The sequence below is a fragment of the Cucurbita pepo genome, chromosome LG04, assembly GCF_002806865.2.
Source record: "Cucurbita pepo subsp. pepo cultivar mu-cu-16 chromosome LG04, ASM280686v2, whole genome shotgun sequence".
In the NCBI taxonomy this organism is placed as follows: Eukaryota; Viridiplantae; Streptophyta; class Magnoliopsida; order Cucurbitales; family Cucurbitaceae; genus Cucurbita; species Cucurbita pepo.
In genome coordinates this window covers 7,290,318-7,302,461 of record NC_036641.1, presented here as the reverse complement: position 1 = coordinate 7,302,461, position 12,144 = coordinate 7,290,318, and the positions used below count along the sequence as shown (strand labels likewise).

Here is a 12,144-nt window from a genome sequence, read left to right as displayed (position 1 = left end):
ACGCTCTTTACCTTATTACTTTTATCTTTTTACCTTTCTACAAAATAAATTATATTCATAACTAATATCGGTTGATATTATCTGTACGATGAAAAATTAGGATTTAATTTCATGATTATACACACAAAAGGGAGTAATAATGGTCAACAACGGATATCGTGATGTCATCCCAGGTTTCTTGATATATTGACCATAGACCGACACCCATAAACTAGAGGTGTACATGGTCCGAGTTGGGTTGGATTGGATTGGATTGAGAGATTTTTTTTACTCACCCCAAAGGTTCGAGTTGGTTGGATTGGCTCAGGTCAACACAGTTCAGAAAAATGAACACAATTCTACCCAAAATGCTAATCCAACCCAACCCAACCCTTATAGTTCGGGTTGGGTTGGTCCGGGTTGTCGGATTGTCGGGTTGAATGTACACCCCTACCATAAACCTTTACGAACAAAAACGAAGAAATGTGGTAAAAAGATTAAGATTAAACATTTAAAAATTATAAATATGAAATCGACACTCGAATTAATATGAATTGATGCGTGCAAAAAAAATTAAAAAAATATTAAAACGATGTGGACACTAGATCTATATAATTTTCAAATAGGTATGAAAAAAAATATAATAATATTAATAATATTAATTCAATTAAGAAACAAGTCTTCTCTTTCTTTTTTTTTTTGTTAAATCTCATTATTTCATATTTTTTTTAAAAAAGCAAAAAATTAAATAAATAAATATATATATATATATATATATATATATATATATATAGTTCAGTTTATTATATATATATAGTTCCGTTTATTATATATAAGTGTGCCGAATTGAGTAAACTATCTATTCGTTTGTCCTCCGAACAAAAAAAATTGATTATTTAATATAATTCTTCTTGAAAAATATATTCATCTAATCCAAATTTGGGAAAGATGGGTTCTTCGAGGTCTTGATGATAATCAAATGGCAGGTCAAAATCGGAGTCCAGCCATAAAGGGTCGGTCCAAAAATCGCCGGTGGAACTCACCGGCGGGCGATCATTCGCAGGCAGCATGTCGATATTTCCGGCGGTCGACGTTTCAATGGTCTGAATTAGTACACTCTCTAGAGCCGTTGAATTAACAATGAGAGTGGAATTGTCGTTTGAGCTCAAACTCTCACCGGAAAACCCTTCGTGAATTGGACTTTTTGTCGCCGGCGGCAGCGGCGGTGACGGTGGTGGTGGTGGTTTGTTTGCCATTGTTCTTGACACATTCTTCTGCAATACTCGTCTCTTTAAAACTGTATTCCAATGATTTTTTATATGGTTATCTGTTCTTCCTGGCATTAAGGAAGCCATGGTAGACCATCTGCATGAATCAAAAACTTCAACTTCGAGCGTCTCGGTCTAATACCATGTTAAATCACTACCAAATTCAAAATTTTAAATCGATCCGGGGAGTACCCGTCACATGAAATAGTACAAACTCCCAAATGTTCAAAATTAAAGATTCATTTTTCCCAAAAATTTTCGAGATTTATTTACTTCCAATCTAATACTCAAACATCGAGTGAGTCAAGTCAATTTGGCGTGCAACTTATACTCAAGCCTTTGTTCCCATTTTGACAAGAAGATTTTAGAAAACAGGCCTAGAAAAATTTTTGAAATCGAGTTTGAAAGTAAGAATGAAACAAAATTTTAAATCATAATACAATTAGACCGATTTGATGAATACCCGTCACATGAAATAACACAAGTAGAACAAAATGATCGGAGTGTGAGATTAAAGTCAACATAAATATAAGCACTCTCAAACGTTCAAAATCAAAGTCTCGATCCTAGGAGTACCCGTCACATGAGCTTAAGTATACCTGCCACCGATGGCGGAATACATTTTGACGATAATTTCTTCCTCTTTCTTCGAGAAACCCCCTTTTCTAATATCGGGTCTCAAGTAGTTCATCCACCGCAACCTGCAACTCTTTCCACATCTCGAGAGCCCTAAAGTTTTAAAACTCGGGAAGAAATTAGGTCGTTTTAAGGAAGAAGACGATGAACGAAAGTAAGAAGAAAAGAGAGTGACCTGCAAATTTTGGAAGTTGCCTCCAATTCCAATGGCCATATCTATTAACATAAGAAATAAGCTTTTGGTCTTCTTCAGGCGTCCAAACTCCCTTCTTCACTTGAATTTGATCACAGCAACAGCAACATTTCGCCATTTTTTTCTCTGTATTGCTCACTCAAATTGGAAGCCATTGATGAGGGAGATGGGTATTTATAGACAACCTTAAACGCGTATAGATTAAAAAATGAGTGAAAATGATATTAAATTAATTTTGTTTAGGTTATTTCCTAGAAATGTTTTAGGAATCCAGACATTACCTAAACTTTAATCAAATTATATCGCAACCAGCGTAGCTCAAAAGGGCTTTCTTATATTTGTTCATCGAGTTACGTGGGTGAGAGTGAGGCGGGGACGAAGACGGGAATATAATTTTGTCCCGAACCCATTTATCTAACGAAAAAAATGTTCTCCACTCCTTTTCCATTCCCTGTCTAAACGAGAAATTTCCTTCCCATTCGAAGTGGGTCTCTCGAGAACCACAGATAAAATAAACATGTTTGGTGTTATTCTTGTTGTTTCTTGATATGTCTCATTTTAGAATATGTTTTACAAATTTGAAACCAATCTAATATAAATTCTTTTGTTATATATATATATATTAATATCTTGTTGTTTTTTAATATTTCATCAAAATTTATTATGACAATTTATTTTTTAAAATGAGGTATCTTAGACATCATTCCATAGATAAGATCAAGCTGGCTCATTTCATTATATTAAATATGAATTTATAAAAAATTATTAAATATTGTTGGAGGACGGTTACCAAAAAAAAAAAAAAAAATGTTGGTAAATAATTTTATTATTTTTTAATTAACATTAAATTATATTCGTATGACCCGATAATCTGACCAATCGGGACTATTAAACTCAAATCGTTTTTTTTTTTTTTTTTAAATTTAAGTGAGGTTGGATTGAATTTTTAGAAAACAAAAAATTATTCTTTACGGTTGGATTAACTCGACCAACTAAAAAAATAGAGTTAAATATGTTGCTATTTAAAATTTATGAAATTTTAATTATCAATATAATATGTACGGTGGATAAACATGATTTTTTTAAATAATTAAAAAAAAGAACAACTCGCAACTCAACGGAACCTAGTTCTATTCGAATTTCTTGGTTCACCGATCTAACCAACCCAAAAAGTTCGGGATGGTTCAAAAGATTTTTTAAAAAATTAATATATTTTTAATAAATTTAGAAGAAAAAAAACATTTTTTATTTATAGCATTGGCCAATTGTGAGGTCATAATAACGTAGTCTGAACCCGAAAAAAATAATAAATCCACGTGGCAATCAGGTAGAGACAAGTCTATGATAAATACCACGTGTCAGATAAGTCATCATCAACAGACGAGATCGAACGGTTAAGATGTGGTCAAAGTAAATTTCATTATTTTAGTCAATATTTCACCAAGATTTTTCTCTCTAATTTCTTAACTATTGTTCATAATAAATACTTTTGGATAATCTGACTTTTATTTTTTATCTCATATTTAAAATGTGTACTCTCACATCAATCAATAAAAAAAATTTATTTTTGGAAATAAATAAAAGATTAATTAAGTGTGAAAATTAAAAAAAAAATAAATTTCCAGCTAAGTAATTTAAGGTCAACTCATTTAATAAAATGTAGGTTTTAAATATTTATTAAAATTATTTTTCTTCAGAACATTTTGAGCCAAATAATACTATATATTATAATTATTAATTTCATATTACGAAAATAATTAATTATTTAATTATTCTACAAAATAATTAGATTAGAGGGAGATGAAACATCCCATCAAAATATTAATTTTAATAGTCTTCGGTCGTTTTTAATAATTTTATTTTTATTTTATTTTTAATAAAAGCTCGAGAAGAAATTTATTTTTGAAATATGTTTTTAATGGTATAAATGATGACACGTGATATTTTGGTTAGGTTACGTAACTTTATTACATGTGAATATGATAATAATGACAACAAAAAACTTATATCTTTAAAAATTAAAGAATGGAATGTCGTTCTCCTAGTTCATAGGAAAGAATGGGAAATATTTATTACAGACGAGTTGTTTGAAATCGAAACGCTTGAAACAAATGGCCAAATAAGAGATCGATCACGATCAAAGCCGAGAACTCTGAGTTGGTTCGTTGAAGTCGTTTTTAGAGTTAGACACGTGACGGAGCCAAAATCTCGAGTAGGATAAGAACAACAAAACCTCTATAACAGCATGATACTATCTACTATTGTTTATACATCCAAGATTTTTCTCTCAAATAGACGTCAACTTTGAACACTGACGCACGTTTTCTAACCAATGATACAAGCGATAAAGTTTTAAGTCTTTTCTTTTCGAGTTGCATGCCGTTTTTTAACGTAAGAGGATCCGAGACGTGTTTATAACTGACTTAAATTTTCTTTTTTTTGAAATTAAACTACGAAAAGACATGAATTATCGTTTAAAAAGGTTAGAAATTCAAATATGTTCGGGATAAAGAAGAGTAAATGCTTTTGATGTTTATATATTGTCTCTATGTAGTATATGGTTGAGAGATTTATTTGCTTTATACTTTTCTATGCTTTTCCCCACACATCAAGCAATCTACTATAAACCCTTTTTCTTTTGTCGTATTTGCAATGTTACGTGGACACTTGCTTGCCACTCATTTCACTTTTGCCCTTGCCCTGTCTATTTGATATTATCCACTCTAGCTCTATTAGTAGATATTGTCCATTTTAGCTCGTTACGTATCGATGTTGGCTAGTAAGAGGTTTTCACACTGTTATAGAAATGTTTCATTTCTCTCTCCAATCGACGTGAGATCTCACAAGTTGAGATACTCGACCGTTAAGGTTAGAAGTTCAAATCTCTACATTTACCGGTATGAATTAAAAATATAATTTTACATTTTTATAAAGATAATTATTCAAATACTTTCATGGTTAGGACACTCGGGATTGCCAGTTTTTCACTATAAAAATGTGGTTACCACACCTGTAACCCAAATCAATTCAGGAGGTTTTTTAAGTNTTGCTTACGTATCATTGGGAAGTGCATTAACATAAATACGGCAGTAAGAAGAGGTAATACAAAAGTGTGTAAACTATAAAAACGAGTCAAGGTAGATTGTCCCACACTAGCACTTCCGCGTAATAACTCTACCAAAGGCGACCCTATTACTGGAATAGCTTCCGGTACACCTGTTACAATTTTGACTGCCCAATAACCAATTTGGTCCCGAGGTAAGGAATAACCAGTTACACCAAAGGATGCGGTCAATACAGCCAGAACCACACCTGTAACCCAAGTCAATTCACGAGGTTTTTTAAATCCACCAGTAAGATACACGCGAAATACGTGCAGGATCATCATTAAGACCATCATACTTGCCGACCATCTATGAACTGATCGGATTAACCAACCAAAGTTAGCTTCCGTCATTATATATTGAACAGAAGCAAAAGCCTCAGTAACGGTCGGACGATAGTAAAAAGTCATAGCAAACCCCGTAGCTACTTGTACTAAAAAACAAGTAAGCGTAATTCCTCCTAGACAATAAAATATGTTGACGTGAGGAGGAACGTATTTGCTAGTTATATCATCTGCAATCGCCTGAATTTCAAGACGTTCTTCGTACCAATCATACACTTTATTGAGATGGGAAAATCAAGGGGACCCCTCTCTGAGAACTGTATATGAGAATTTCGTCTCGTACGGCTCAAACAGAAACACCCAAATACCGCTCGTAACAAGATGGGAAAATCAAGGGGACCCCTCTCTGAGAACTGTATATGAGAATTTCGTCTCGTACGGCTCAAACAGAAACACCCAAATACCGCTTGTAAAAGATCATTATTAATACAATAGAGTCTAACCGATATAAGAATTTTATGATTATAATTTTAGATATTTTAGGAATAAATTGAGAACTAAAAATTTATATTAAAATGTTTTATTTATTAATTTAAATATTAAATTTAATTTGGAAATTGTTTTTGTTTTTTTTTTTCTTATTTGGTAAGTATATAAATAACTTTCGGCCATTGAAGCAGCTCATGAGCACTGGTTTCTCAACGGAAATGAAAAAGGAAAAAAATCAAGAACTAACGCGACTGATAATGACGAAGATTAAGGAAGATGATTAAATTAATCAAGTGCCGTTAGGGTTTGGTTGTTGAACTAATCGTTCGTCAATTCTCCAACGCATTTTTAACCAAATTCCAGTCTGCAAGTCATTTGGAATCTTGGAATCTTCCTCTTGCTTCCGTTGATCGGTTCTCCGTTTGCATTTTGGGCTCTGTTCTTTCTTTCTTTTCCATTTTCTGGATCAGTTCTTCAATTTTTTGCGCATTTAATCTTTTCTTTGTCATCTGTTTCGCTTCTGATTCGAATTTCCATCAGCTGTATTTCCACCTTTTCCAGCATGAGTCTTCAACCTACGCGATCGGACTTGGAATCTACTGATATTGACGGCGTGAATCCTAATGACTCTGGTCGAATTCAACCGTCGTCGCCGGGCGCTCTTCTATCAGCGCGTCATTCATTGGACTCCCAGCGGAGAATCGCAATTGCTGTTGATTTGAGCGATGAAAGCGCCTACGCTGTCCGTTGGGCTGTTCAGAACTATCTCCGTCCCGGAGATTTGGTGTTTTTTCTTCACGTCCGACCTACCAGCGTTCTTTATGGAGCGGATTGGGGAGCGGTTGACCTTCACCAAAGGAGTAGCAGCAGCGACGACGTTAGCGCTGAGGAATCGCAAAGGAAGCTCGAGGATGATTTCGATAACTTCACGACGACCAAGGCCAGTGACTTGGCTCAGCCTTTAGTGGAGGCCAATATTCCTTTCAAGATTCATATAGTCAAAGACCACGACATGAAGGAGAGGCTGTGCTTGGAGGTTGAAAGATTAGGGCTCAGCGCTGTTATCATGGGGAGCCGTGGCTTTGGCGCCTCCAAGCGAATCACTAAGGGCCGACTTGGGAGTGTTAGCGATTACTGCGTTCACCATTGTGTATGTCCAGTAGTGGTGGTCAGGTATCCCGATGACAAGGATGGTTCTCGTGGAGATGCCGATGCCGATGGAAGTAGTGGCGGCTCGGTGAAGAGTATTATTGGGGAGGAAGTGGAACTTGAACCAGTTCCTGAGGACGAGCAGGAGTATCACGACGCTGATGAGGAGATCAAAGGTTCGATTTCTTGACTATTTTGTTTTGTAAACACCTTGGTGCTTGTCAATTTCTTGAGTTTTTTGTTAATCACTTGATATCATGAGGTTTTTTTTTGCTTGAAATTGGATAATTCCATCTTTTCTGTTCATCATTGGATCCTCTTCCCCTTTTCTGCTGGGAAATAGATGATTTATTGCCTTGATTGTTAATGGTTCATTATGAGATTTCTGGGAGTGGGGAGCAAAAATGATGAGCGTTAAGATTTAGAAAGCTGGGTTTCTTGTATGATGCATCGCAGTCTGTTCAATGCCATTTTCTGAGTGAGTCTGTTCATTATTCTGGACTGTGATGGACTAGTTTCCTTGGAAGTTAGAACATCAGATAGCATTCATTTAGAAATGTGTTCCAATTCTACTTTTTCTACACGGAAATGATATGTAAGGTGTTGTTCTAAGCGAGAATAGAGGATGAAATTTGGGAAATTATGGTGCAGTTAATACTTTGACTTCCGAGTAGAGCTAGACTCTCTCCATAGTAGACCATTGGATGGTGCGAGACATTGGTTAGAGTAGGGCTAGACTCTCTCCATAGTAGATGCGTTTTAAAACCGTGAGGCTGACGATGATATGTAACGGGCTAAAGCGGACAATATTTGCTAGCGGTAGGCTTGTGCTGTTACAAATGATATCAGAGCTAGACACTGGGTATGCCAACGAGGACGCTGGCCCCCAATGAGGATGAATTGTGAGATCCCCACATTGTTTAGAGAGGAGAACGAATAATTCCTTATAAGGATCTGGAAACCTTTTTTCTCTCTAGTAGACAACTTTGAGGGAAAGCCCGGAAGGAAAAACCCAAAAAGGACAATATCGGCTAGCGGTAGGCTTGGGAATTCGGCTGTTACATTTGGTCACTGTTTTAGAGCCATCTCGACATACCTGAGACTTGTCAATTGTGAGTTTGGCCTTGTCTTTTCTATTAGAGATTCAGATGTCTTCTAGTTTCTTGTCACGGTAATTTGCATTCCTCTTAAATGTCCACGGGCTCTGTACAACACTGTTCATCTGTTGTCTATGTTCTTCGACAGATGGTTGAATGAGGTGAATACTCATGAAAGCTAAATTCTAATTGCATTTTAATGCATGACATCTAAGTAATTGTCATTTTCTCTCTCGTTCTATGAATCCATTCCCGGCAAAAATAGATTCATATTGTAATATCCCAAGCCTACCGTTAACAGATATTATCCACTTTTGCCCGTTACGCATTGCCGTCAACCTCACAATTTTTAAAACGTGTCTGTTAGGGAGAGGTTTCCACCCCCTTACAAGGAATGCTTCGTTCCCCTCTTCAACTAATGTGGGGTCTCACAATCCACCACTTCGTTCCCTTCTCCAGTTGACGTGAGATCTCACAATCCACCCTTATAAGGAATTTTTCACACCCTTACAAGAAATGCTTCGTTCCTCTCTCCAACTGATGTGGACAATCCACCCTTACAAGTAATGCTTCGTTCCCCTCTCTAGCTGATGTGGGATCTCACAACATCTTCATCTTCGTATCTTCATATCTTCATATCTAGAACATTATGTCTAAAGATCTAGAAATATCCGAGGAGATGCTTGTTGGTGATTATACTGGGTTAATCATTGTGGAAAATGGTTATTTGAGCGCCGGGTGTTCCTGTATATCATATCAAAACTCAACTCGATCGAATAATTCGCAGCTTAGCCTTTTTTAAATATATATGTATGCTGATAAACCCATTAGAAGATTTGAGTATATACGCTGTAGGCTTTACTTATTCCACTTTTTATGCTTAAAATTCTGCATTCGTTGGCAATAACACCAGAATTTCTTACATTATTGGGCTTTTAATGCAGAAGTTGTGCAGGTGCCAAAGGTAGAGAAGACTGGTGAGTGAATTGAGTTGACTTGAACAGTTGGTGTGTTTGTATGTGGTGAAAATATTTCGTACCCTTTGTGGATGAACAAAAAACTGTATGTATGGTCAGACATTGATTTCCATTTGTGTGTTCTCACACTACTGTTCATATAAATAGTACATACATGTTTGTTATATCCATCTCGTGTTCTTTTAGTGCATTCTTCTGTGTTTCGAGCTCTCCTCTGAGATAAATATCATATAATGGGAACTCAAATGATGTAAATTCATTGCATGAGATTGCTAGTTGTAACAGCCCAGATCCACCGCTAGCAGATATTGTCCTCTTTGAACTTTCTCTTTCGGGCTTCCCCTCAAGGCTTTAAAACGTGTGTGCTAGGGGAAGGTTTCCACACCCTTATAAATGGTGTTTTGTTTTCCTCCCCAATCGTTTGCTTTCATTAGGGGTCAAGTAGGGATATGTACTTGCTGAAACTTGGATGATCTAGATAAGACTATTCCTTGCCCTATGTGGCTTGCGAGGTTTTCTTCCTTCTTTTGTGATCTGGTCGTGTACCATACTCGAATTGATGGTTACTTATGTTTAGGTGGACTGATTGGCCTTCTGGAACCATCCTTCAAGGCATTGTGTAACAACCTATGCCACTGCTAACAGATATTGTTGGTTTTGGCTCGTTGCATATTGCTATCAGCCTCACGGTTTTAAGACACGTTTGTTATGAAAAGGTTTCCACATCCTTACAAAGAATGTTTCGTTCTCCTCTCCAACTAATGTGGGATCTCACAATCCACATGCAGGATCTTACCCCCTTGGGGCCGTTAACACCAGACGGTATGCCAGCGAGGACGCTATGCTCCCAAGAGGGTAGATTGTGAGATTCCACATGTGGGTGATGGTGTTCGGTAGTAGATAGTTGGCGACCTTTAAATTATTATCTTAACCGCTATGTGGGATTGTGAGATCTCACATTTGCTCAATGATACCGCTAAATTATTTCTTTTGCATATTTTTTACTTATTTTAAAACTCTAAAATCGTTTTCTTAATAACAACTCTAACTACTGGAAAAAAAGTCAGGTCTTTACAGTTGATATCAAAGCAGACGAAGCGCATCATTGTGAGCAAATGTAACGGGCAACTTGTTGGTCAAGACACTTGGTCGTCGAGATTTCATTAAAACTTAGGTTTAGTATACATAGTTTCTAAAACACGCAAAACATGTGAGTGAAGATAAAACATGCCAAAAAAACCTATGTTATAGACCGTTGGTATAGTCAAAATTTTAGGGACCGATGAAATTGATAGTTTAAAGTCGATTNAAAAAAAAAAAAAAAAAAAAAAAAAAAAAAAAAAAAAAAAAAAAATTAAACCATTAATATTTTAGTATGAAGGTTTTTGCTCGTATACTATAAAAACCAAAATTGTTGGATTGGGGAAGAATCGAGAATGGAACGGCACGTACGCCTTTTTCTCAACAAGCTCTCATTTGCTTCAATCGCCATTGCCTCTCTCACCCTCCTCCTCCTCTTCCTCCAAACCCCACAGACCTGCATTCCCCCAAATTCCCCTCCAAAACCCCATCTCAAATTCCCCAAATCCTCCTGCGATTCCACTCCTCGCCAGATCCTCTCCGTCGACAAGAAGAACAAGCGCCTCTGGTCCACCAAACTCTGGCACAACAACCTCTCCTCCTTCCTCAATTTCTTCCACGCCCTTCGCGATCTAGGGCTTCTCCATAACCACACCAAAGTCCTCTGTGTTTCCGCCGGCGCTGGCCACGAGGTCATGGCGCTCTCTCAGATGGGACTTCTTGATGTCACTGGCGTCGAATTGGTTGATTCGCCTCCTTTGGTAACTCGTGCTGATCCGCATAATTTGCCGTTTTTTGATCATGCTTTTGATTTGGCGTTTTCTGCTCATTTGGCTGAGGCGTTGTTTCCGTCTCGATTTGTGTCGGAGATGGAGAGAACTGTTCGTCCTTTTGGATCGTGTGTGGTCGTTGTTGAGGAATGTGGTGATGATGAAGTTAGGGAGATTGTTGGATTGTTTACGAAATCGCGATTTGTAAATTCCGTCAATGTTACGTTAACCGGGTTGAAAATGACTCGGATTCTAATGAAAAGAGTTTCTTCTCGGTAGATTGTTCTTTCGATTTCTTAATTTCCGTTTCGATTTCCATTTTTGGATTGTATGAAATGAAACCCTGATTGTACAGAAATTACAGACGATAATTTCCTGAGGTTGATTTTGTGTATTCTTTATCCTCTTTCTTTTCAATGTGAATTCTGAATCAGAACAGATGTTCTAGTGAAATTGGATTGAATTTCAACTAATTCAAGAGATATCATCTCGATGTATGAGGTTAACCGGCGATCTCGAGCGATCGGGAAATTCCATGGATTACACAGTTCCCTGACCGGAAACTCACCGGCGAGACAACCTCCACTCCATTAACGACCACCGTTCCTCTAGGAACCCTAATTCCTCCGACAAGAAGGATAATTGTTTCGTTAGGGAGTGGTCGACGTCAAAAGAATCCTCAAATTAGAAAAATAAAATAAAGGAAGGAACAATATTCCAATCAGTTGATATGTCAGTCGATATGTCCGAGTGGTTAAGGAGACAGACTCGAAATCTGTTGGGCTTTGCCTGCGCAGGTTCGAATCCTGCTGTCGACGATATATTTCTCTTTTATTTTTTTGCCATGATTGGACCCAATTTAGTTGATATATGGGCCAACTTAGTCGGCCCGAAATCTCATGGCGGGACAGATTGCAAGCCCAGCACGAAATCATTAGGCATTGTAAAGAACTCTTTCTTCATATCTCGCCGAAAAGTCGATATGTCCGAGTGGTTAAGGAGACAGACTCGAAATCTGTTGGGCTTCGCCTGCGCAGGTTCGAATCCTGCTGTCGACGATATTATTCTCTTTATTTTTTTGCCATGATTGGGCCCAATTTAGTTGATGTATGGGCCGA

At 37.0% G+C, this 12,144-nt stretch overlaps 3 protein-coding genes and 2 non-coding genes across 5 annotated transcripts; 4 read left to right on the top strand and 1 right to left on the bottom strand.

Moving 5' to 3' along the window:
• Positions 1–875: 875 nt before the first annotated feature.
• On the bottom strand, positions 876–2,194 carry LOC111793653 (transcription factor MYB14-like). The gene is made up of 3 exons (XM_023675635.1): positions 2,059–2,194; positions 1,847–1,976; positions 876–1,344 (listed from the first exon to the last, which is right to left on the bottom strand). The coding sequence occupies exons 1-3, from the start codon at positions 2,192–2,194 to the stop codon at positions 876–878; spliced, it is 735 nt and encodes a 244-aa protein (XP_023531403.1).
• A 3,942-nt stretch (positions 2,195–6,136) lies between these two features.
• On the top strand, positions 6,137–9,346 carry LOC111793842 (universal stress protein PHOS32-like). The gene is made up of 2 exons (XM_023675902.1): positions 6,137–7,278; positions 9,144–9,346. The coding sequence occupies exons 1-2, from the start codon at positions 6,516–6,518 to the stop codon at positions 9,182–9,184; spliced, it is 804 nt and encodes a 267-aa protein (XP_023531670.1). The 5' UTR covers positions 6,137–6,515; the 3' UTR covers positions 9,185–9,346.
• Positions 9,347–10,598: 1,252 nt separating this feature from the next.
• Positions 10,599–11,420, top strand: LOC111793614. Its single transcript, XM_023675573.1, has one exon. It carries the CDS (start codon positions 10,613–10,615, stop codon positions 11,303–11,305), a length of 693 nt encoding a protein of 230 aa, XP_023531341.1. The 5' UTR covers positions 10,599–10,612; the 3' UTR covers positions 11,306–11,420.
• Positions 11,421–11,762: 342 nt separating this feature from the next.
• On the top strand, positions 11,763–11,844 carry TRNAS-CGA. The gene has a single exon. It is a non-coding gene; the product is annotated as a tRNA-Ser (tRNA).
• A 158-nt stretch (positions 11,845–12,002) lies between these two features.
• Positions 12,003–12,084, top strand: TRNAS-CGA. The gene has a single exon. It is a non-coding gene; the product is annotated as a tRNA-Ser (tRNA).
• The last annotated feature ends 60 nt before the right edge of the window (positions 12,085–12,144 follow it).

Coding starts and splice junctions, on each gene's coding strand:
- LOC111793653 (XM_023675635.1), bottom strand. CDS start 2,194: ATGGCGAAATGTTGCTGTTGCTGTGATCAAATTCAAGTGAAGAAGGGA. Junction 1,977..2,058: donor GCAACTTCCAAAATTTGCAG/GTCACTCTCTTT, acceptor TTAAAACTTTAG/GGCTCTCGAGATGTGGAAAG. Junction 1,345..1,846: donor TATTCCGCCATCGGTGGCAG/GTATACTTAAGC, acceptor TGATTCATGCAG/ATGGTCTACCATGGCTTCCT.
- LOC111793842 (XM_023675902.1), top strand. CDS start 6,516: ATGAGTCTTCAACCTACGCGATCGGACTTGGAATCTACTGATATTGAC. Junction 7,279..9,143: donor CGCTGATGAGGAGATCAAAG/GTTCGATTTCTT, acceptor CTTTTAATGCAG/AAGTTGTGCAGGTGCCAAAG.
- LOC111793614 (XM_023675573.1), top strand. CDS start 10,613: ATGGAACGGCACGTACGCCTTTTTCTCAACAAGCTCTCATTTGCTTCA.